This window comes from Oculina patagonica, chromosome 6 (genome assembly GCF_052425735.1).
Source record: "Oculina patagonica isolate OP01 chromosome 6, crgOcupat, whole genome shotgun sequence".
In the NCBI taxonomy this organism is placed as follows: domain Eukaryota; kingdom Metazoa; phylum Cnidaria; class Anthozoa; order Scleractinia; family Oculinidae; genus Oculina; species Oculina patagonica.
The window spans coordinates 32,436,258-32,461,122 of NC_135763.1; the positions used below are offsets into that span (position 1 = coordinate 32,436,258).

Consider the following 24,865-nt stretch of genomic DNA (forward strand, 5'->3'; position numbering starts at 1 on the left):
TAAATAAAAATCATTTTTTTCCCACCACGCTGTCTTATTTGATGTGTTTTTTTTCTCTCAATTCGTGGTGTTTTGTCATGTTGGTGAAGTTTCAAAGCCCAGGCTTGCAAGCTGACAAACGTTTATGCCTTGGACAGGGGTGAAAAGCGCGGTAAAGGGAAATTTGGAGATGAGGCAGCTGCCATTTGACATGCACAAAGGCTTTAAGAGACATGGCAGTGACAAATATCATTGCTTTGCCATGAAGGTACTTCCTACGTCATTCACTCCTTCTACTGAAACAATCATTACTACAACAATGAACAGCCCAAGGCTCTGCGAACGAAACTGCAAAGCTTTATTTTAACATAATGTTTACAGCTCATCCTTTGGTGCCTTTTCTTCTTCAGCTTTCTTTTCCTCCGTTTTCGTCCCCTCTAGTACTTTAGGGACAACTTCATTCCAAAATGTCACTCTCTCCGCTTGGTATCTACGCTCCACCCTCGGTTTCACATCGAGGACGAGATACTCCTGTTCCTCCTCTGTAAATTTAGGCCACGTGACTGGAGAAGGACTAGAAGGGGTCGGATTTGGTGACCTTAAAAAGAGAAATGTAATAAAATAACTTTGCTGCAGTATGTTATTGAAAGTAAGCCGCTGAATTGGTCTGTTGCATCCCTTCATCACTGGCCAATGTGACTAGTCCCATGCAGTTTTAACATTATTTGTATTTTGAATTTGCCAGTTTCAACTGTCAGTCAAGGGGAGAAACCATTGTCAAGCAAGCACTAATGGTAAAGGTCTCAGTGCGAATAAAAGTTTTCGAGTCAAAGATACAAGCCATGTGAAGCAGCCTAGAATCCCGGGCTTCCAAGCTCACGAAAGGTTTATGCCCTGGGAAGGGGTAGGAGGATAATACTGGGGACCATGTAAAACTGGGGATGAGTCAGCAATTGATAAAAAAAATCCCGTGCAAAAGTACACCAAAAGACACGACACCAACAAATATCATTACTTCCTACGCCATAATGTTTAGACATTTCTTAGTTGCCAGTTTATCCCATTCAGAACGGGTTTATTAACAGTGTCCCCATAAGTTGCTAGGCCTAATTTCAACTTGCATCAGCAAGAAAGAACGCATGCAGTATACCATAAACGCCGACCACTTGTTCCAAATATTATCACCCAAAGGTCTGGATGGAATTTTAACACATGAAAATTTATCTTTTTCACATTCCTCATGCCGTCTTACCTATTCGCGACAACACCCATTCATACACTTTGATAAAGAACTACACTGTGAGATTGATTGAAGTTTTTTACCCAAGAATACATGTACGTATATACTTAAACAAGCAGTCGCTGAATTCCGAACCCGAAGCCACCGCGTCTTCTTAGATTTACATATACACAGTTAGTATTCTCAATCACAAACTCCAATGATGTTCTTACCCGTATTTAGCAAAGTCCGTCCACAGTTTCATAATATGTAAACTCAGCCCCTTTTCTATCTCTGAGTACTTTGCTACCATCATATTTAACATTGGGTCAGATATATTCTTAAAAGGTGCACCAAACACAAATCCGTTTTCCATATCATGCACCACGCCCATCCAGTCAGGCACAAGTCTATGCACCGGTCTGTGATCGAACAGATAAACATAAGGTGCTTGTCCTCCCTGTTGAGGATTCAAAGAAAAATGGGATAACTTGACTACCTAAACGATGGATAACCAAGGTCGTAATAGCTTAACTATCCATAAAAAAGAAGCGTTTTACCCTAAAACAACTACGAAGAGGGTCCTGAAGGGGGTGGTCATGACCAAGTGTCCGCTTTACGGCCGGGAGCTCGAGGTGTCCGCCGACAAGAAGAATCCATCATCGGAAATTTCACTGTTTAGACTACAGGTTTAAGGAAAGACACTAATGAAATTAAAGGATCTAAACACGGGTAGTCGGCAAGCTATGGGCAGCAGTAAGAGGGCCGATATAAAAAAGAATTTTAAACGTTTTTTGTATGCCATCTACTTTCTAACCTTTGACAATGCTTTGGCCTCCAATAAGGCGGGTGCAACAAAATATGCATGACTAGCAGTGTCCATCATTGCCTGGCGAACGGCGATTTTGTTGTTAGGGTCTGAGTGGTTGGTGTACTCAAGCAAAATCATTTCTTTGACAATCTTGCTTTTCTCCCGGGCATACATCAATCCGCCACCCTTTACAAAAGATTCGAACATGTTTGGTTCCATTCCATCTTTGACGAGCTCAGGTGGTATCATCATTGCAAAAATAGCACCTTCGTTGGAATTAAAACCAATAATAATATCAACATCGGGGTGGAATTGACCTGCTTTGAACAGGATTTCTGACAGATCCGGTAAAAAGTCGCCATCAACTATAGGTGCTACTATATCTTGCGTTCCCGTGTAGAGAGGAAGCGTCAACCCGCCTTGCGCAGTCACAATCTCCTCAGCAGTCTTGACACGGACGCAGTCTACAAGATTTGGTCCCAAGCTACAGTTTATAAGCTTGGCAAACAGTTCTAACTGCTCCGTGTTAGTAACCTTTCCACAGTAAAGTGGCGAAGAGGATGCACCGCTCTGCATGATGGCTCTGTGAAACAAACCTTTTGACAATGGCGAGATCAAATGAAGGGAAACGCTGATTCCTCCTGCACTTTCACCAAATATGGTCACTCTTTTAGGATCGCCGCCAAAACTTGCAATATTGGCTTGAACCCACTGTAATGCCTGAACCTGTAATTGAAAAGGTCAATCAATTCAGCGAATCACTGTTGTGCATTCAAATCCGACCTAATTGGTAGTTATTTTAAGTTTTAAGTACGAAAGGTTTTTATGGCCGCGGAGGAGTAAAGGAATCTTTGAAGACACACCAGTGAGCGAGTTACTTGGACAGTGTGGATTAAATGAGATCATAAATTGCCTAATACCAGCTGTAAAGCGCACGGAATTGCTAGCACTATATACACTAAATTGAAGAAACGTTGACCCTGTGAAAGGCATAAACCATAATCGATATGACCAAACGGGATTCTGGGTAAACATCATTGATGACCTTAGTAATATTCCATTTTTTATAATATAATCGAGGTAATTTCCTTCTTTGAGAGCTTCAAGAACATTATTCTTTGACCTGTTTTATTACAATTTTCATTTTGACACAGACGACGATTACTTTTCTCGGATTTCCCAGTGAACATTTTGGTCGCATCGTTTAAGGTTAATGCTTTTCATGGGACATCGTTTCTTTCATCAAGTGTATATCAATGTTCCATTTAGAGATCATTCGTTGAGAAATAGGAGGAGTAATTAACTCATGGAAAAGCTTTCCCCCTTCCCCGTTTCTTTGTTCTCTCTCTAGACGAAAAGTGTGGCACTCTTGTAACATTTTGTCTCCCTTTAAAGAAAAACCTGATTTACCTCCCGTTCTCCAAAAAAAGCCTATTTATCAAAAATTTGAAGCATTTTACACCTTCTATGCAAATCGTGGATCAATCCATCAATTCCTGTATGATTTATTATCGTTTAAAGGACGAAAATGGCACACTAGTAACTCTAATCGGGGTAAGAGCTAATTTAAAAGGGTAAAATCCAATTTCTACCGCGATCAATAGATAGATGGACGTCTAATAAATGCCAGTACGTTCACTCGCTTACCCTTTCAATTTAAAATGTCGTTTCGATGACTATTTCAAAAGATCAGGTAAAGTTATATGAACTTCATTCGAGGTTAGAGTTTGGCGTTTCAGTTTAAGGCCTTGTATTGCAATTTTCAACTAGTGAAGACTCCTGTATCCTTGTAATTTAAAGTATGATCTTCAAAATTAGGCATATTAAAGGCCTACTATATAGCATTGTTTTGACCAGTTTTCATTTGTTTAGGTTGAAATGTTTATCATTTACAACGATTTTTTCAGACCTCACTTAAGCCGTCAAGCCGGGTTACAAGAGTGCCATAAATGCAAGAAATCCAGCACCGAGATAATAATATTAAAAAAACTCAGAATTCGATTATTTCCGGTCTAAATAATAATCAACATAATATCTTCCTGCCACCTAAATTGGAAGGTTGTGGCCTTTAAGCTCTTGGCGCTGGAGGCAGTTTTATCAGGTTCTTTAAAACAAGCAATGGTCGTCTACATTTGATACACACGGAAATGTTTCCTACGACATGTCAGGCATCGCTGCAATACGGAAAGGCTTTTAGCACTTCTAACAACCATTTGGAAAGGTAGCTCATGGTTAATGTACAAGAAAAGTTATAGTGACATTGCCTATTGTAACGGTACAAAGCAAGTCGCACAAAACGTTTATGGGAGTTAATTACAGTGCCAGAATGAGCAGTGTTATTTTTGTTTGTTAGGTCAGTGCTGTGCACTGTTTTTGTGTTATGTTTAAATGATACGTTAGTGCTCTGCGCCGTTTTTGTGTTATATTTGATTGTGACCTTAGAGCTATGCGCTGTTTTTGTGTTATGTTTGATTGTTAAGTCAGTGCTATGCGCTGTTTTTGAGATATGTTTGAATGTTACGTCAGTGCTATGCGCTGTTTGTGAGCTATGGTTGATTGTTAGGTCAGTGACATGCGCTGTTTTTGTGCAATGTTTGATTGTTACGTTAGTGCTCTGCGCCGTTTTTGTGTTATGTTTTATTGTTACGTTAGGGCTATGCGCTGTTTTTGTGTTATGTTTGCCGGGATTATTAGGTCAGTGCTGTGCGCCGTTTTTGTGTTATGTTTGATTGTTACGTTAGAGCTATGCGCTGTTTTTGTGCTATGGTTGATTGTTAGGTCAGTGCTATGCGCTGTTGTTCTGTTATGATTAAATGTTAGGTCAGTGCTATGCGCTGTTTTTTTTGTGTTATGTTTGATTGTAAGATCAGTGCTATGCGCTGTTTGTTGTGTTCTGTTTGATTGTTAGGCCAGCCTGCGCTGTTTTTTGTGTTATGTTTGATTTTTAGGTCAGTGATGTGCGCAGGTTTTGTGCTATGTTTGATTGTTACGTTAGAGATATACGCTGTTTTTGTGTTATGTTTGATTGTTTGGTCACTGCTATGCGCAGTTTTTGTTATGTTGGATTATTAGGCCAACCTGAGCTGTTTTTTGTGTTATGTTTGATTGTTACGTTAGTGCTCTGCGCCGTTTTTGTGTTATGTTTGCCGGGATTATTAGGTCAGTGCTGTGCGCCGTTTTTGTGTTATGTTTGATTGTTACATTAGAGCTGTGCGCTGTTTTTGTGTTATGTTTTATTGTTACGTTAGAGATATAGGCTGTTTTTGTGTTATGTTTGATTGTTCGCTCAGTGCTAAGCGCTCTTTATGTGATATTTTTCATTGTTAGGTCAGTGCTGTACGCAGTTTTTGTGCTATGTTTGATTGTTACGTTAGAGCTATGCGCTGTTTTTGTGTTATGTTTTATTGTTACGTTAGAGATATAGGCTGTTTTTGTGTTATGTTTGATTGTTCGCTCAGTGCTAAGCGCTCTTTATGTGATATTTTTCATTGTTAGGTCAGTGCTGTACGCAGTTTTTGTGCTATTTTTGATTGTTACGTTAGAGCTATGCGCTGTTTTTGTGTTATGTTTGATTGTTACGTTAGAGCTATGCGCTATTTTTGTGTTTTGTTTGATTGTTACGTTAGAGCTACGCTGTTTTTGTGTTATGTTTGATTGTTACGTTAGAGCTATGCGCTGTTTTTGTGTTATGTTTGATTGTTACGTTAGAGCTATGCGCTATTTTTGTGTTTTGTTTGATTGTTACGTTAGAGCTACGCTGTTTTTGTGTTATGTTTGATTGTTACGTTAGAGCTTTGCGCTGTTTTTGTGTCATGTTTGATTGTTACGTTAAAGCTATGCGCTGTTTTTGTGTTATGTTTGATTGTTACATTATAGCTATGCGCTGTTTTTGTGTTTTGTTTGATTGTTACATTAGAGCATTGCGCTGTTTTTGTGTTTTGTTTGATTGTTACGTTAGAGCTATGCGTTGTTTTGTGTTTTGTTTGATTGTTACATTAGAGCATTACGCTGTTTTTGTGTTTTGTTTGATTGTTACGTCAGAGCTATGGCTGTTTTTGTGTTATGTTTGATTGTTACGTTAGAGCTATGCGCTGTTTTTTGTGTTATGTTTGATTGTTAGGTCAGTGCTGTGCGCAGTTTTTGTGTTATGTTTGATTGTCAGGTCAGTGCTGTGCGCAGTTTTTGTGTTATGTTTGATTGTTAGGTCAGTGCTGTGCGCAGTTTTTGTGTTATGTTTGATTGTTAGGTCAGTGCTGTGCGCAGTTTTTGTGTTATGTTTGATTGTCAGGTCAGTGCTGTGCGCAGTTTTTGTGTTATGTTTGATTGTTAGGTCAGTGCTGTGCGCAGTTTTTGTGTTATGTTTGATTGTTAGGTCAGTGCTGTGCGCAGTTTTTGTGTTATGTTTGATTGTCAGGTCAGTGCTGTGCGCAGTTTTTGTGTTATGTTTGATTGTTAGGTCAGTGCTGTGCGCAGTTTTTGTGTTATGTTTGATTGTTACGTTAGAGCTATGCGCTGTTTTTTGTGTTATGTTTGATTGTTAGGTCAGTGCTGTGCGCAGTTTTTGTGTTATGTTTGATTGTCAGGTCATTGCTAGGCGCTGTTTTTAAGATTTGTTTGATTCTTAGGTCAGTGTTTTGTGCTGATTTTGTGTTTTGTTTGATTGTCAGGTCAGTGCCGTGCGCAGTTTTTGCGTTATTTTGATTGTTAAATTAGTGACATGCGCTGTTTTTGTGTTATGTTTGATTGTTACGTTAGAGCTATGCACTGTTTTTGTGTTTTGTTTGATTGTTAGGTCAGTGCTGTGCGCAGTTTTTGCGCTATTTTGATTGTTAAATTAGTGACATGCGCTGTTTTTGTGTTATGTTTGATTGTTACGTTAGAGCTATGCACTGTTTTTGTGTTATGTTTGATTGTTAGGTCAGTGCTGTGCGCAGTCTTTGTGTTATGTTTGATTGTTACGTTAGAGTTATGCGCTGTTTTTGTGTTATGTTTGAATGTCAGGTCAATGCCGTGCCCAGTTTTAGTGTATATTTGATTGTTACGTTATTGAGCTATGCGCTGTGTTTGTGTTTTGTTTGATTGTTAGGTCAGTGCTGTGTGCAGTTTTTGTGTTATTTTGATTGTTAAATTAGTGACATGCGCTGTGTTTGTGTTATGTTGATTGTTACGTTAGAGCTATGCACTGTAGTTGTGTTATGTTTGATTTTTAGGTCAGTGTTAGGCGCAGTTGTTGTGTTATGGTTTGATTGTTATGTCAGAGCTATGCATTGTTTTTATGTTATGTTTGATTGTTAGGTCAGTGCTATGCGCTGTTTTCGTGTTATTTTCGATTGTTAGGTCAGTGCTATGCGCAATATTTGATTGTTACGTTAACATATGATTGTTAGGTCAGTGCTGTGCGCCGTTTTTGTGTTATGTTTGATTGTAACGTTAGAGCTATGCGCTGTTTTTGTGTTATGTTTGATTGTTAAGTCAGTGCTGTGCTCAGTTTTTGTGTTATGTTTGATTGTTAGGTCAGTGCTATGTGCTGTTTTTGTGATATGTTTTATTGTTAGGTCAGTGCTGTGCGCAGTTTTTGTGTTATGTTTGATTGTTAGGTCAGTGCTATGTGCTTTTTTGTGTTTTCTTTGATTGTTAGGTCAGTGCTGTGCTTAGTTTTTGTGTTATTTTGATTGTTAAGTTAGTGACATGCGCTGTTTTTGAGTTCTGTTTGATTGTTAGGTCAGTGCTATGCGCTGTTTTTGTGTTATTTTTGATTGTTAGGTCAGTGCTATGCGCCGTTTTTCTGTGTTCTGTTTGATTGTTAGGTCAGTGTTATGCGCAATTTTTGTGTTATGTTTGATTCTTACGTTAGAGCTATGCGCTGTTGTTGTGTTATGTTTGATTGTTCGCTCAGTGCTATGCGCTCTTTATGTGTTATGTTTTGATTGTAAGGTCAGTGTTAGGCGCTGTTTTTAAGATTTGTTTGATTGTTAGGTCAGTGCTATGCCCTTTTATCTGTTATGTTTGATTGTTACGTCAGAGCTATGCGCTGTCTTTGTGTTATGTTTGTTACGTCAGTGCTGTGCGCAGTTTTTGTGTTATGTTTGATTGTTAGGTCAGTGCTATGCGCTGTTTTTTGTGTTATGTTTGATTGTTAGGTCAGTGCTGTGCCCATTTTTTGTGTTATGTTTGATTGTTAGGTCAGTGCTATGTGCTGTTTTTGTGATATGTTTTATTGTTAGGTCAGTGCTGTGCGCAGTTTTTGTGTTATGTTTGATTGTTACGTTAGAGCTATGCGCTGTTGTTGTGTTATGTTTGACTGTTCGCTCAGTGCTATGCGCTCTTTATAAAAAAAAAATTGTCGTCTATCGACCGCCAATGTGTTATGTTTGATTGTTAAGTCAGTGTTAGGCTGCTGTTTTTGAGTTTTGTTTAAATCACGGTTACGTTAGTGCTTTGCGCTGTTTTTATGTCATGTTTGATTGTTACGTCAGTGCTATGCGCTGTTTTTGTGTTATGTTTGATAGAAGGTCAGTGCTATGCGCTACAGAATTTTTTGAAAGTTTGCAAAAATTTCATTCTGTCCGTGAGATGAAATTATATCAAAAACAAGAAATTTTACCCAGTAGTTTTTGAGTTATTAGCCTAAAAAAATACAAAATAGGGTATCTTTGAACTACTATTGCATTGCCATGGTAACACATTTTGATGTCACAATGACCTCTATTTTTCGTTGGTGAAACAAGTATAAGTTTGTACTAAAAGATTTTCTTAAACATTATTGGTATATCCACGATTGAACACCAAAGACGGGCATGTCTAATTCTGACTTAATTTAAGAACTATCACGAGCCACCTTAAGAAACGCTTATTAATGCAAATGTTACGATTGTGCCACATTAGTTACCAATGTGCCATATTAGTTACCAATGTGCCATATTGGTTACCAATGTGCCATATTGGTTACCAATGTGCCATATCGGTTACTAATGTGCCATATTGAGTTACCAATGTGCCACACAGAGTTACCAATGTGCCATATTGGTTACGAATGTGCCATAAAAAGGTTACAAAAGTGCCGTTTCTTCTAGCTCTCTCTCTCTCTCTCTCTCTCTCTCTTGAATAGCTAGAATATCATGTCCTTTAATTTCCTTCTCCTACATCGTACCTGATCCAACATCCCATAATTTCCTTTATAATCAGTGCCAGGAATGTTCAAGAAGCCAAGTACCCCCAGACGATAGTTGATTGACACAACGATGACATCATTGAAGGCCGCCAACACTCCGCCATGGTAAAGCGTAGAACTGCCTACACTGAAGCCGCCGCCATGAATAAACACCATCACCGCCATCTTGTCAACAGGTTTGATAGTTGATGGGACAAACACATTCAGGTAAAGACAATCTTCACTGAGCTGACCTAAGTAAAGATGCGAAAGAAATCGATGCATTCCTTTGTCCGTTTTTACGTAACAATGTAGATTGGCACTGTGAGGCTGTTTAGTTACAATGATGACAAAGTTAAACAAGCGGAGGAAACCTTAAGCAATAAGATGGCGCTAGGTACTTTTTTATTTTGTCAAGAAGAAAACTGTCATACGCGGTACCGATTTTTGATTACACTGACACGGTATGGGATGGGCTGTCAATCCGCGACTCGCCTTCATTGGAGATATCGGTCCTCAATTGGTAACATTTTTTGCACGCCTTTGTAAATATTTTTATACCATGCCATAGAAAATACAGCCAATCAGAATACAGGAAAGCCGTTGTATATTCGACGGTATTCAACCCAACCTTCCCATCGTGCGCTACGATCTTATTCTCGATGAAATTTAGTAAGCGTATTTTTCATGGCATGGTATAAAATAGTTACACAACACTTTCTCGTGGTATACTATGGAATATCCCACTTGTCACTTGTATTTTCTTGGTGTACACACTCGACTAAAGGCTCGTATACCACTCGAAAGCGTTGCATAACTAGTATTTATACCATGCCATAGTAAATACAGCCAATCAGAATACAGGAAAGCCGTTGTATATTCGACGGTATTCAACCCAACCTTCCCATAGTGCGCTGCGATTGTATCCTCGACGAAATTTGGTAAGCGTATTTTCTATGGCATGGTATAAAATAGTTACACAACACTTTCTCGTGGTATACTTATGGGTTAGAGACTGTTGTGAGTGTTTTGTTGACAAATACACGCACGCGCTGGCCGCACAATGAACGAGAAATTTTCAATACTGCACGAGGCGTAGCCGAGTGCAGTATTGAAAATTTTGAGTTCATTGTGAGGCCAGCAAGTGCGTGTATTTGTCAACAAAACACGAACGAACAGACTCTTACCCTTTTAATATACAATCTGAGTACACTGCATCGAACTGCAAGCGATCATCGACTTAACGAACTTCAAACAACAAACTTAATGTTTAAAAATAAGAAGTGTAGTAGTACATAATTACACGGGATTACATCAATAATATAAAAATCACAAATTAGCCGTACAGAAATAAAACTTAAAATGGTTCATAAAATCGTTCATCAGCTGTGGTCGTTCATAAATACAGTCAGCGAGATGCTTGTTCAATGCAATACAAGTCGATGGCTTTCACAATCAAGCAACTACAAGCAAGTCAATCGCACACAAAAATGTATTTATTGAGCTGCAGTTTACCTTTGAACATGAAAGCGCTTCAAGTTGTTATCCTCTTCGATTTTGTTTGGTATTGGATCGTTGATAATTTGAGGAATATACTTTTCTTCCACTTCTACAAGCTTTGAAGCTGAAGACACCTTCAATAATGCACGATTTTCGTGCATTATTGTCAATACTGCACTGTCTGAGTTTGCTGACGACAGGTAAAGCAAAATCACGTGATCTATTTTAACCAATTGCGCGCGTGGATTTTGGACAGTGAACGAAGATTGTATATTAATATGAAATATCCCACTTGTCACATGTATTTTCTTGGTATAAACACTTGCCTAAAGGCTCGTGTGTATACCGAGAAAATACAAGTGACTCGTGGGATATTCCATAGTATACCACTCGAAAGCGTTGCATAACTAGTATGTATTGTATACACGAGTCGAAAACCTAAACTCCTTGAACTGCTCTCGCGCGCTACAAAACGCCAAGAAAACGGCATAAAAACAAACCTAAACAATGCGAAAATATTTCTACATCATTTTATTACAAATACGAGTCGTAAAAGTCGATTTTAGAAAGCTTAAATATTTACAATAGCAATTAGTGAAGAAATTTGAATATTCAATAATGTGAAAGTATTTCTACTTTTTATTACAAATACGAGTCGCGATCGTAAAAGCCGGTTTTAGAAAGCTCAAATATTTACAATAGCAATTAGTGAAAAAATTTGAATATTCATATGGGCATGGTGTGTCCTCACAAACATAGGATGGTAAACCTGTGATTTTACCAAATTTCTGACGGCATAAAATTTATTTATCGGCAGTTCATTTTGGTGATCGCTCGTGCGAAACGTTGTCTGACACCCCTTCAAACTTGACGTGTTTAAATATGCATATTTAATAGATTCAACTGACGGTAAGAAAAATTCAATTCCTCTCGCCTTCCATTTTCTGACTTTACTTCAAATCAGGGGACTCTGATCAGAAGCCAAATTTTGATTCGAGCATTGACTGAATTATTGAAATGACTAACGGATTCAAATTTCAAATAATCAATTCATTGATGTACTCTAGGGGGTGCGCTTCTCTTGGCACGACTGTAATTACTTTCAGCCCACGAGGAAGAATGGCTTTTCAACCTTAATACTGGCAAAATTGTATTCTTCTTTCATTTATGATGCTTTCGTAGATTCGCCCCTGTGAGAACAAACTTTAAATGCTGTATTATCCAGCTCTTTATGCCCGCAATAGAAAACAGGGGGGGGGGGCATTCCATCACTTGGTACTGTGGTCTTGCTAACTAAGAGGTCTAAAACAAAGCTACTGGATTCAATTCACTGCTCCGTCGATCGTTATAGAGATATCGCTGCAGCATTTTTTAACTCGGTGCTCTTAAATATTGAGGGAAACTTACCTGTCGAAGTCTTGGGTATCCAAGGAAAAGGCAATGACTCAATCTGAAAACACGAGGCGCCGAAGTCTGTGACACGTTTTATTCCAGACCAAGGTTTAACGGGCTTTGGAGCTGCAAACCTCAATTCTCCCACTGGAGGTTCAGCATACGGGATACCAAGATACTCGTGCACTGATTTGCCGTGTGGAAGAGTCTCAATCTTGCCAACAACAACACCGGACTCGGTCTGCACGACGGGAGAATCTTGAATCTCGTCGAGTTCAGCTCGAGTTAACTTCGATATCAAAAGGACAGCACAGGTCACGACAACTTGAATTTGAACTAACTTCACGTCGAATGATGTTTTGCTGATGTTCAGTGCTGTTCTGTATGAGTTTCTTTCCAAGGGAAAACCTCAAGGATCAATCCGTGTGGGGTTATGTTGTAAGGATTTACGTGACGTGACACTTCTTGACGAGTGACATCGCCATATAATATTCGTATATTAACTTCAAGTCTCTAATAAGTTTCTTCTCATGCATGAAGTCTTTGCAAACAGTGTTTTCTGACGGCAAACCAAAGAATTGATTATGATAATCCGTACATTGGACTGGACTGGATTGGACTATTAACTAAAACGCGGACTACTAAGATTGGTGCAACAGTGTAAAACGGGGACTACGGTGCAAGTAATCTAGAGCTAATAGAACAGGGACTGAAAATTTACAATTAAGGAAATTGTTGTTATTAAGAGTGTATAAAATTGCAAACGAATTGCACAGAAAACAATTAAGGTGCAGACATTTTTTACATATTCGTGCGACAAGCAGATCGCTGAATTGATGGGAAGGTAATGATAATGCAGAGTTTTTCATACATGACAATCCTCACGAAAGATGTTGATCATTAATAAAGGGATGATACGGAAGACAACAAGAGAGATGTCAAGGGGCACACGCTGTGGTGATCTAGGTTGTCATTTCGCGTTGCCGTTTCTAATTTTAAGCCTTTCATGACGTCTTTACACTTTTGTGTTGCACCCCTGTGGGCTACCACTTTGACATTCCACGTTGTCGCAATATATCAGACAAAACAAATTCTGAAAAGGTCTGTTAATAAAAGTTCTCGAGTCAAAGATGCCTCCCATGTTGGCGAAGCAGCTTCCAAGCTCAACACCTTTTATGCCCCGGACAACGGTGCGGGCACGGTAACTGGAAAACTGGGGACGAGTCAGCAATTGATGGAAAAGAAAACATTTTTTACATGCACAGGGGCTCCAAGAGTCACGACAGCAACAGATATCATTGCTTTGCCATGAAGGCACTTCTTATGTCCTTCACACCTCCCAGTAAAACAAACATTACAACAACGAACAGCCCAAGGCTCTGCATACGAAACTGTACAACTTTATTTTAACATAAGGTTTACAGCTCATCCTTTGGTGCCATTTCTTCTTCAGTTTTCTCTTCTTCAGTTTTCGTCAACTCCAGTACTTTTGGGACAACCTCATTCCAAAATGCCACTCTCTCCGCTTGGTATCTACGCTCCACCCTCGGTTTCACATCAAGAACGAGATATTCCTGCTCCTCTTCTGTAAATTTAGGCCACGTGACTGGAGAAGGTCCAGAGGGGGGCGGATTTGGAGACCTGAGAGAGGGAAATGTAATAACATAAATGCTCTTGTTTCTGGCCATTTAATTTCACCAGGAATAAAATACAAACAGTGGCAACAAACATAACACATGGACTACGCATGGTCTGAAAAAAGAAACAAAAATTACTTGAGCATGCGAAACGTCAAGTAAATTTTAGATTCTTTTTTCAGACCAAGGGAGTTATTGAACGTAAGCAGCTGAATTGGCCCCTTGCATCCCTAGATCATTGGCACGTGTGTCTCGTCCCAGGTAACATAAACTGTATCTGGCAGTTGCTAGTTAAAGCTGTCACTAAAGGAAAACCCCATTGAGGCGTTTGGGCCTCCTCAGGTAATGTGAATACTACCTAAGGGAGGGTAAGTGTTTAGAGATTTCTTAGTTGGCAGTTCAGTTTTCAAGTCGACCCTGCTTATAAAAAGCATACCCAACAGGTTTTGTGTCTGATTTTAACCTATCATCAACAGGTAAGAACGCATGCACTAGACCATAAACGCAGACCACTTGTTCCAAATATTATCGCCCCAGGTCTGAATGGAATTATAACCCATGACAAGCTATAATCAGCACATTCGATAGGCTGCCTTAACTTATTCACGACAACACCCATTTATACACTTTCATATAGAACAACACCGTGAGAATGATAAAAGTTTCTGGCTAAGAATACTAAACGGAGAACAAGCAATGTTCGAACCCGAAACGATCTGAATTCCGAAGCCTTAGTCACCACGTGTTCCTGAATGTTCTGCATAAGCAATAAGTAGTCTCAATGACAAACTTTATTGATGTTCCTACCCGTATTTAGCAAAGTCTGTCCACAGTTTCATAATATGTAAACTCAGCCCTTTTTCTATCGCTGAGTACTTTGCCACCATCATATTTAAGAACGCGTCAGATATATTCTTGAAGGGTGAACCAAACACAAATCCGTTTTCCATATCATGCACCACGCCCATCCAGTCAGGCACAAGTGTATGTACCGGTCTGTGGTCGAACAGATAAACGTAAGGTGGTCGTCCTCCCTGTTGAAAATTCAAAGAAAAATGGGATTTAAAAAATATTTCTCAGAATTGTCTAAATCTCACTCTGTTATCTAACTGGTGCTCAGCTGGATAACCGAGGTTCTCCAGAGAGCTGAGATGGAGAGCATTCACGCCATGTTGAAGCGCTCTCACCTTAGGTGGGCCGGGCACGTGTGCCGTATGTTGGATGAGCGTCTCCCAAAAAGGCTGCTCTATCATAGCGAGTTGAAAGAAGGCAGGCGCCCTCGTGGTAGTCAACGCAAGTGTTACAAGTACACCCTCAAGGCCTCTATATGAAATGCTGCTGTATTGATAACAATATCTGGGAGGATGCGGCACAAGACCGGTCAAGCTGTAGCACCTCTATATTAAATAAATGTAATTTTCATATTTGGCTAAACCATGGCTAAGTGTCCGCCTACAGCCGGGAGCTCGAGGTGTCCACCGAAAAGAAGAATCCATCTGCGGAAATTTCACTGTAGAGTCCAAAGCTTAACGGTAAGATACTGATGAAATTAAAGGATCTAAACGGGTTTTTGGCATGCTATGGGCAGCAGTGAGGGGGCCGATATGAAAATGAATTTTATACGGTTGTTTGTATCTCAGCTATATTCTAACCTTTGACAATGCTTTGGCCTCCAATAAGGGGGGTGCCACAAAATATGCATGACTAGCAGTGTCCATCATTGCCTGGCGAACGGCGATTTTGTTGTTTGGGTCTGCGTGGTTGGTGTACTCCAGCAAAATCATTTCTTCGACAATCTTACTTTTCTCCCGGGCATACATCAATCCGCCACCATTTACAAAAGATTCGAACATGTGTGGTTCCATTCCATCTTTGACTAATTCAGGCGGTATCAACATTGCAAACATAGCACCTTCGTTGGAATTAAAACCGATTATAACATCAACATCAGGGTGGGATTGGCCTGTTTTAAACAGGATTTCTGGCAGATCTGGTAAAAAGTTGCCATCAACAATAGGTGCTACTATATCTTGCGTTCCCGTGTAGTGAGGAAGCGTCAACCCGCCTTGCACAGTCAGAATATCTTCGGCAGACTTGACACGGACGCAATCTACATGATTTGGTCCCAAGCTACAGTTTGTAAGCTTGGCAAACAGTTCTAACTGCTCTGTTTTAGTAACTTTTCCACAGTAAAGAGGCGAAGAAGATGCACCACTCTGCATTATGGCTCTGTGAAACAAACCTTTGGACAATGGCGAGATCAAATGAAGGGAAACGCTCATTCCTCCTGCGCTCTCGCCAAATATGGTCACTCGGTTGGGATCGCCGCCAAAACTTGCGATGTTGGTTTGAACCCACTTTAATGCCTGCACCTGTAATTGAAAATGTCAATCAGTTCAGCGAATCACTGTTGTGTATTCAAATCACATACCTAATTGACTGTTATTTTAGGTATGAAAAGTTTCGAGAGATAGATGCGGACCAAATCAGTCCTCTGCACTGTGTTACTTTATCTTGTGGCATTTTTGTCATCATTTTGTGTTTGCATTCCAATGGCATCTACAATGTTTTGTGTCACATACCTCGGATGGCCGCGTAAAAATTGGGTTCTAGCTGCAGTTTGGACACACTATAGCTAGGCAGTAAAGAGTTTTGCTTGGACAGTGTGGATTAAATTAGATTATAAATTGACTTATACTAGCTGTAAAGCGCACGGAATAGCTAGCACTATATCCACCAAATTGAAGAAACGTGGTCGGTGAAAAGCATAAACCATGATGATATGATCGAACGAGATCCTGGTTTAACAGCATTGATAAGCTTAGTAATATTCCATTTAGTTATAATCAAGATATTTTCTTTGTTTGGGAGCTTTAAGAGCATGATTTATGCAACCTGTCTGATAACAATGTTCATTCTGCCACAGACGACGATCGCCTTTCTCTGGTTTCCCAGTAAACCTTTGAGTCGCATCGTTGATGGGTTATACTTTTCATAGGTCAACGTTACTGTCTTTATCTGTTCAGTAACGCAACCCGACATGTAGCCAAAAATATATAGCGTGCACGAATTAATACAAGGATGAGGAGGATGAGAATGGAAGAATGGACGAACAGAGATAGACCTAGGCCGAAGGAGACGGAAGGAAGTGAGGAGGGGAGTGAAGATTGTAGATTGTGACTCGTCGTGGAAAGTGTACGAATGTTGGGAATTGAAATACAGTCCTCAAACTTGAGGTGAACGTGGATATTCCCTAACAGTTACTTCAATCAGGTGTACATCAATGTTCTTGTCAGAGATCATTCATATTTAGAACTACAGTCAACTCTTTCTTAACGGAAACCTCTATAAGACGGACCTCTCCATACGACGGACACCTGGCGATGGTCCCTGCCGTTTTTCAGTCATTTTACTGTAACCAGACTCCCTATAAGACGAACACCTCTCTAAGACGGACAACGGACACTTTAACGGTCATTTGCATTGTGCAAAGGGTTAGCTTTATTATTTCAGAATTACTGGGTTGTGTCGTGACTCTCTACAATGCGGACACCTCTCTTGGACGGACAGCTGCGGCCGGTCCCGAGGGTGTCCGTCGAGTCTTAGGCTATGTTTACACGGGACCGGTCCGGAACGGATCCGGTCCGATTTTCGGTCCGGATAGGCCTTCTGTTTACACGGGACCGTTCTGGAACCGGTCCGGAACGGATCCAAACCTGGACCTGCTATTTTGCAGGTCCAGTTATGGATCCGTTCCGGACCAGTTCCAGAAAAAAAACCTGGATCGGTTCCAAACAGTTCCGTGTAAACAGGTCCGGTTCGGTTCGGAACGGTTCCGGACCGTTCTCGTGTAAACGTAGCCTTAGAGAGAGTTGACTGTAGAAGGCTTAAACTCTCCTACATTATACCTGATCTAACATCCCATAATTGCCTTCATAGTCAGTGCCAGGAATGTTAAAGAAGCCAAGTACTCCAAGACGATAGTTGATTGTAACAACGATGACGTCATTGAAGCCCGCCAACACTCCACCATGGTAAAATGTAGAACTGCCAAAAGCGAATCCACCGCCATGAATAAACACCATCACCGCCATATTGTCATCAGGTTTGATAGTTGATGGGACAAACACATTCAGGAAAAGACAATCTTCACTGAGCTTACCTGAGTAAAGAAGGGAAAGAAATCGGTGCTTGCCTTTTTCTGTTTTTACGTAACTAAGTACACTGACACTATGAGGCTGTTTACTTACACTCATGCAACAGGCAGAGGAAACATAAAGCCACAAGATGGCACTAGATACTTTTCATTTTGTCAAGAAGAAAACTGTCATACACGGTACATTAAAGCTGATTTCCAGTCCGTACTGCGAGACTCGGGGTTTGTTTACGTTTGTTTGATTCGTTGAAACGTTACACTTCGTGACAGCATACATGGTTTAGTCGCCTACAGTCGCTTCGTCAGACTTCCGATGAGGAACGTCGTTGATGCGTCGGTCTTCTACTTGTTTTTTTGTTCTGCGGATCTGCGTTTAATGAAGAAACAGGTAGTTTGTCACGTATTTTTGTTTTGCTTTGTTGGAGGCTCACTGCGCCGAGAGCGCAGTACGGACTGTAATTCATCTTTAAACACTGGGTGTTTCATTTCAACGGCTTAAGAAGTTACTTAACTTTAATTGTCATTCATTTCACCCTGCGAAATTTACCCGGAGGTCGTTTTTCACGGCAAAACACGGGTTTAACAAAAATATCTCTTGGTTAATTTTTGACAGGTTCACGTCTTCACGGTTGAATGACCTTCAATATATTTAAACTAAATTTGCATGTTTGAAACGAATAATGCAATTCGTTCGCCGTTAATCTTGGTTTTCATGTTACGTCATAAAATTCTGAAATCAAAATTCACTAGGCCTGCTAAATTTTTGTTGTCATTAGGCGAAAGATATAACTATAAAAAAACTATATAAAACTTATATCCAGATCGATAGTGTCATTCTTTTTTAAAACAGAGCATTTTGAATATTTTTAAGTGGTGTTTATGTGAAAGTGCACAAGCTCTAAAGCCAAGGATAGCCGCTCTTGTAAACAGAATTGAGTTCTAGATGGTTTCTCATCAGACATCACAGAGGCCATATAAACTTTATCCCTCGGAGAAACACAGTTGTGGCATCTCCATGCCAAGCTTTATAAATTTGCGTGGAAAGGTTCGGAAAATAACTCGCGAACGCTACACCGAGCAGACCCGAAACTTGGAGAAATTGTTTATCTATTTATCGTCTATAATATTTGAAATTCATAGCTTCTGTAGTTGAATGGTTTGGAATTTTCCAAGCGGAACGAGCCGAGTATGTCGACTGTAAAAACGAATATAACGAATACAACGTCAGTTCAACGTCGATTCCGGTTTTTTTTGGGGGTTTTTGGGTTTTTGGGTTTTTGGGTTGGAAAATTTGGCAAGTATTTTTTTGGGTGACTTGATTTAAATAGGGGATTTTTTGGGGGGTATTTTGCGCAGCCTTGGCGTATTTATGGTATGATGAATAAACAAACACGAGCGTTCAATTTTTTTATGGTTTTCTTTGTTTTATATTGTTGCCCTTCCTGACAATTTAGGGGTAATTTGACAAGGGATTTTGTTGGGAGTTATTTTTGGTCCAGGGATTTTTTTTGAGTAATGTCGGAAGACTTAGGGATTTTTTTGGGTCCTGAGTTTTGCCTCCATTCGATCAACCCCCTCATTGACAAGCCGGGGTACCCCCCTGGGGGTAAGAATTAAGATTACGTGACGAGTTCCACCTTATCAATTTTACCTGTCACTATTTGTCATTGCTTCATCCATTGGGATCGTATTTCTTTATCATTTTTAGCCCGAATACTGAATACTGGCAACATTGTATTCTGCTTAAATTTGATTCTCTCGTTGATCCACCGCTGTGACGATAAACTTTTATTTAAATGTTCTATTATCCGGTTCTGTATGCTCGCAACGATAACAGCGAGGCATTTCATCAGTAATGGTGCTGTGGCCTTGTTCATTTAGAGGTCCAATACGAGCGTTTTAACCTCCAAATAGCCTGCTTGGCCATTGTTCAAAGGCGAAGGAGAAGGGGATTAATCGTTAAAGAGATATTGCAGCAGCACCTTTTAGTCGGTGCTCTGAAATATCAAAGAAAACTTACCTGGCGAACTCTTAGGTAACCAAGGAAAATTCATACTCAATGACTCAATCTGAATACACGAGGCGCCGAACTCCGTGACTTGTTTAATTCCAGACCAAGGTTTGACGGGATTTGGAGCTACAAACCTCAATTCTCCGATCGGAGGTTCTGCATACGGGATACCAAGATACTCGTGCACTGATTTACCGAGTGGAAGAGTCTCAATCTTGCCAACAACTGCACCAGACTCGGTCTGCACGACAGGGGAATTTTGACCCTCGTCGAGTTCAGCTCGAGTTAACTTAGATACCAAAAGGATAGCACATGTCACGGATATGGACAGAACACGAAATGAAACTAACTTCATGTTGAGTAATATTTTGCTGATGTTCAGTGCTGTTCTATAAGACTTCCTTTCCGCCCAGTGGTTTAATTTCGACTGAGAACTGTTGATCAGTCCAGTTGAACGCCAATTTGGGAGGAAAGGGTGACGTCACTTTTCTATTGTTTCGCTGAAAAATACGAGAAAATCGCAAAAAATAATAGCGGAAAAATAGCGGCACCAAAAGAAAGGTTTGATCCAGGCCTTCTCGTCCAATATCCGGGACTTTCAAAGTCGAATCAAACCTTCGAAGATCTGAGGACGCCATGTTGAAGACGTGAGAGGTTTGATCGAAGTGGAGCGGAATAATTTGCTCAAGTGAAACAGCGTTCGCGGACAGCGCCGCCATTTTGGCGGCCATTAAATGTAAGTACATGTGTTTATGTCTCGTTTTATCCATCTTGCCCATTTTTTTCGAAATCAAGACTTATGTTTCCTAAAACTACAACATGTAAGTGGTGTTCAGCCAAAGTTTCATTAATGGCAACAACCTAGCAAAAATGGCAACCACCTACTGAAAATTGCCGATACAGCGAACGGTTAACCACTGGTGAGGGCTTGACTTTATAGGGCCCTATAAACAAGGCGCAATGTGTTGCTTGTACTCGGAATTTTGTTCTAGGCATTACCTGTATTACTCTTCGACTCAAAATAGTTAGTTTGAATTTTAACAGCGAAATCTTTCAAGTTCCAAGCCTTTTATGTGTGATTTTATCTTTGTAAGTGTATTTAGAAGCACTATACACTATTTTTATTTGTGGTTTGACTCTGATGTGAGTGTGATAAATTTATTTTTATTTTCTGCTTGTTAGGATGTCCATCCAAAATATGGACAAACATTTAGAAACACTGAGAGGATGTTGTCGTGTGTGTGCCAAAAAAATTGTTAGAAGGGAACGAAAAACAAAGGCTCAGCACCTTCAACAACCAATTTTTGAACTATGGGGACAAAATGTGCATTTAGATTCGCCTGATGTGCACCCACAATTTGTAGGGAGTAGCAAGGCGTCTGACAGGCCTACACAACTCCTAACAATGGAGACTTTTGTATCATGTTTTGATCCTAGACTTTGTTATAATTTTCCTTTTACAAGCATGTCTTTCAGGGATTTACCTTTTTTAAAGGATATAAGTGGTGGCTCTTTGAAAATTTGCCGTAGAGAAGGCTTGTTTTGTATCATGTGCCATTTTTGCATTAAAACATGTTTCAGATTTTGCACTGATGGGTGATATTGTGTTACAAAGGGCAAGATTTCTTTTCGGTTTTCATTTTTTTGCTGTAGCGCTGATTTCCTTTCTGTGAATGTAATATCTGATAGGAATGTTTCAATCAGATTATTTGGGTAACCTCTAGCACGGAGACGTGATTTGAATCTTCTTGTCATCTGGAAACTCAACCACGTTCACCTTTCTTATTTTATCCATGTCGTTTAGGCATACTATTAAAATATCAAACCAATTCAACATTTATTATTAATAGTTATCACTAACAAATACTACAATTAGCAGGTCTGTATTTTAGTCAGTATGATTTTGTGATGATAATCTATGTCTCCGAACAAACTCCAAAAACCTCCTTTTATGCAACCAAGAGTTGAGATTGAAAATAGCTACATATTGATGTCTGTCTGTTGCATTATTTTTTTTATAGTGTGGAAACAGGCTTGCCAACCACTACTTAAGCCCCTCCACCCTCCCAGAAGTGGGTAAAGAATAGAAAAGTTGGTGGGGGAGCATACATCCCATCCAAATGAAGCTCTCCCTCAACGAAAATAGTGTGATCTATGAAATCATTTCCCTAATCGAAAACAATTTACAAACAATTGATGAAGAGGGCCTTATGGAAGTGGAAGTTTGTTGGCATTTTTATTGAATCACGGTTGATCATGTTGATACTATATATATTTATGGTATGAAATTTAATTTCTACTTTCCACGCTCCAGGTATTTACAATTAGAACAGTAAACTAAAACAGTGGACAGATTTTGTTGGTGCACTTTGATTGGCTACTCAAACTATTTATTCTTTGATATTCACCTCTGAGCAACTTGTGGGTGTAAGTTGTTAAAAACCACCCTTTTGGGGCTATTTTATCTCAATATTTTAGTATAATACTAAAATAAGTATTCACCTTAAGTGTTGATGGCTAGAGGTGGATATTTTCCTCCACACTTAGCGGCTAGGTAAATTTCCACAACTAGCACCTCTACTTCAATCAGTTTAATGTAACAAACCTATACCAAGGTGATAAGCACCTATATCAATCCTATGAAGCAAGACAGGTGTCAAAGGTGGATAAAAGTAAACTATTGTTACAAAGCTTACTAAAACAGATACCACTGTTGGTACATTGGGCAAATTAGCAGAAAATTAGAGCTACATTTCCTGTATTTTATTCCTTATTTTATGGATGACAGGCTCAAACTTCCTTTTTGTTAAATTGTTCCTTTTTTTGTTTCCAGGTGCAAGCAGGACAAAAGAAGCTATGCCTCTGACTGGCCAATTGAGCAATAATTTAAGAAAATATTAAATAAATGTTTTGATTTTCATTCTGATCTGTGTCCCTGTGTTAATTTAGGAAGGGTTTTGAACAGAACCTTTGCATGTGGATGAGTTAATTCGATAAGCATATAATACATTCTGTTAAGTAAAAGGAAAGTGTTGTCCCTTAGTTATCGCAGATGGTATAAAACGAAAAACAAAATCTTCCAAATTGATCAAGTCTCAAGAAGTGACGAGACTGGTGAAGAAACATCAACAGATGAAGGAGGATTTGTATTCTCAGCTACAGCTAGTATAAATATGCAAACCATCGCATATACACTTCGCTTTTATAAGTGCTTGTCGCTTACTAGTGAAAGAGATGACATACAAGATATCATAATCAGTTCATAAGGTAAACCAAGTTCTTTAATAAAAGGGAAAAGGCGCAACATTATTCGGCTTTTTGTGGAGAAAAATTGATAATCACATTCACAGTCAACGCGTGATTTACCTGTCTAAAGTAAACTATCTAAAATAAAAGCTGGTAGTCACAACACATTTATTCTATTACACAATATTTGTTCCACTCTCAAAAACTCAAAAAGGAAGCAGGATAAAAACTTACCAGTTTCGAGGTATTACAAAAACGAAAATGCGATCGATATCTCTAAGGTTGAGTGTATGAGAACTCGGGCATAATACACGAGTTCCTAAGCGTGAAAACGTAAAATAAAGCAAGATTTATACTTAGACTTAAGCTTCACTTATTTCCAAATGAAAAAAAACATCCGGAGCAAACAAAAAACGGCGAAAATATACGAAAAGCCTCCCCGCACGATCGTCCTCGCGTGTCCGCCATTTTGAAAAATATTGTGTTTTGAAAATGTCCATCGCTATGGCGACCATGTTATGGTCGGTGACGTAGACCATTGTTTCTCGTTCCTCCCAAATTGGCGTTCAACTGAACTGTTGATCATGAAATTAAATGTAAGGACTTGCCGTCACGCAACACTTGTTGTCAGGTGTCATCTTCCAAATTATTTTAAGCAAACATTGTGACAACGGGAGTAGTTAATCATAGAGTTGGCTTCCGAGTTCGAGTTTTAGAATTTCATAGCTAGCGGGGTCAATTCAGTGGAGAAATGAGTTGCAGTGAGATGTTTGAAACAGTACAGAAAACGTCACCGTGTCATAAGTAAATTTTTGTTAATTAATTTTTGCACTCATTGCTCATCTTTCAGCGGAATCCGTTTTAAATTCAGTCTTTTGACCTTTTTGCTTCTTACTCGTTTCTAAAGTTTCTGAAGGGCACCATATCCTGTATTTGGAGGCAGAACGCAAATAGAAGAACTGATTAAAAAAAAGGAACAATGGAGTGGACTTGTGTAGTAAAACGTGAAAAGTAAAACGACTAGTAAAGCGTGGACTAGTAGGATGAGGCCAACGGTGCAAAACGGGGACTAGACTGTTAATCCAAAGGCGTCCCAAGCTTGCAATAAGTGGGGTTTATAAAAGATATAATCCACATATTAACACAGGAATTCAAGCTAATGAATCATATGTGATGATTCTTGTGATGATTCACCATTCGTGTGGGATCATAACAAATCATATTATGATGTTATTTTGGCTGGCAAAATCATCTCTCAATCACATTCATGGTGCAGTGTGTCACATTAAATCATCTATGGAATGATAACCCTGATGTCATTTGAGGACATAACATCATTTCTGGAATCATAATTATGATGTGAAGTATGAATTGGCATCATGTTTATAATCATAACATGATGTCATTTGAGGACATAACATCATTTCTGGAATCATAATTATGATGTGAAGTATGAATTGGCATCATGTTTATAATCATAACATGATGTCATTTGAGGACATAACATCATTTCTGGAATCATAGTTATGATGTGAAGTATGAATTGGCATCATGTTTATAATCATAACATGATGTCATTTGAGGACATAACCTCACTTCTGGAAACATAGTTATGATGTGAAGTATGAATTGGCATCATGTTTATAATCATAACATGATGTCATTTGAGGACATAACATCATTTCTGGAATCATAACTTATAGTTCTTTTAATTGTAAGGTTACAATTAATCAATACCTTTTTGCTAGCTTATATAGGCTGTGC

The 24,865-nt window shown here is 39.3% G+C and overlaps 1 protein-coding gene and 1 long non-coding RNA gene across 4 annotated transcripts; one reads left to right on the top strand and one right to left on the bottom strand.

Moving 5' to 3' along the window:
* Positions 1-299: 299 nt before the first annotated feature.
* On the bottom strand, positions 300-20,325 carry LOC144656396 (cholinesterase-like). 3 transcript variants are annotated; one of them, XM_078516619.1, is made up of 5 exons: positions 19,865-20,325; positions 17,597-17,850; positions 15,341-16,060; positions 1,432-1,658; positions 300-577 (listed from the first exon to the last, which is right to left on the bottom strand). In XM_078516619.1, exons 1-5 carry the CDS (start codon positions 20,208-20,210, stop codon positions 355-357), a joined length of 1,770 nt encoding a protein of 589 aa, XP_078372745.1. In that variant the 5' UTR covers positions 20,211-20,325; the 3' UTR covers positions 300-354. The 3 variants fall into 3 exon arrangements, with proteins under 3 accessions (XP_078372745.1, XP_078372746.1, XP_078372744.1); XM_078516620.1 differs by lacking the exons at positions 15,341-16,060; positions 17,597-17,850; positions 19,865-20,325 and adding exons at positions 2,016-2,735; positions 9,160-9,413; positions 12,067-12,190; XM_078516618.1 differs by lacking the exons at positions 300-577; positions 1,432-1,658 and adding exons at positions 13,430-13,692; positions 14,496-14,722.
* On the top strand, positions 20,209-23,015 carry LOC144656407 (uncharacterized). Its single transcript, XR_013571299.1, has 3 exons — positions 20,209-20,591; positions 22,689-22,809; positions 22,997-23,015. It is a non-coding gene; the product is annotated as an uncharacterized LOC144656407 (long non-coding RNA).
* The last annotated feature ends 1,850 nt before the right edge of the window (positions 23,016-24,865 follow it).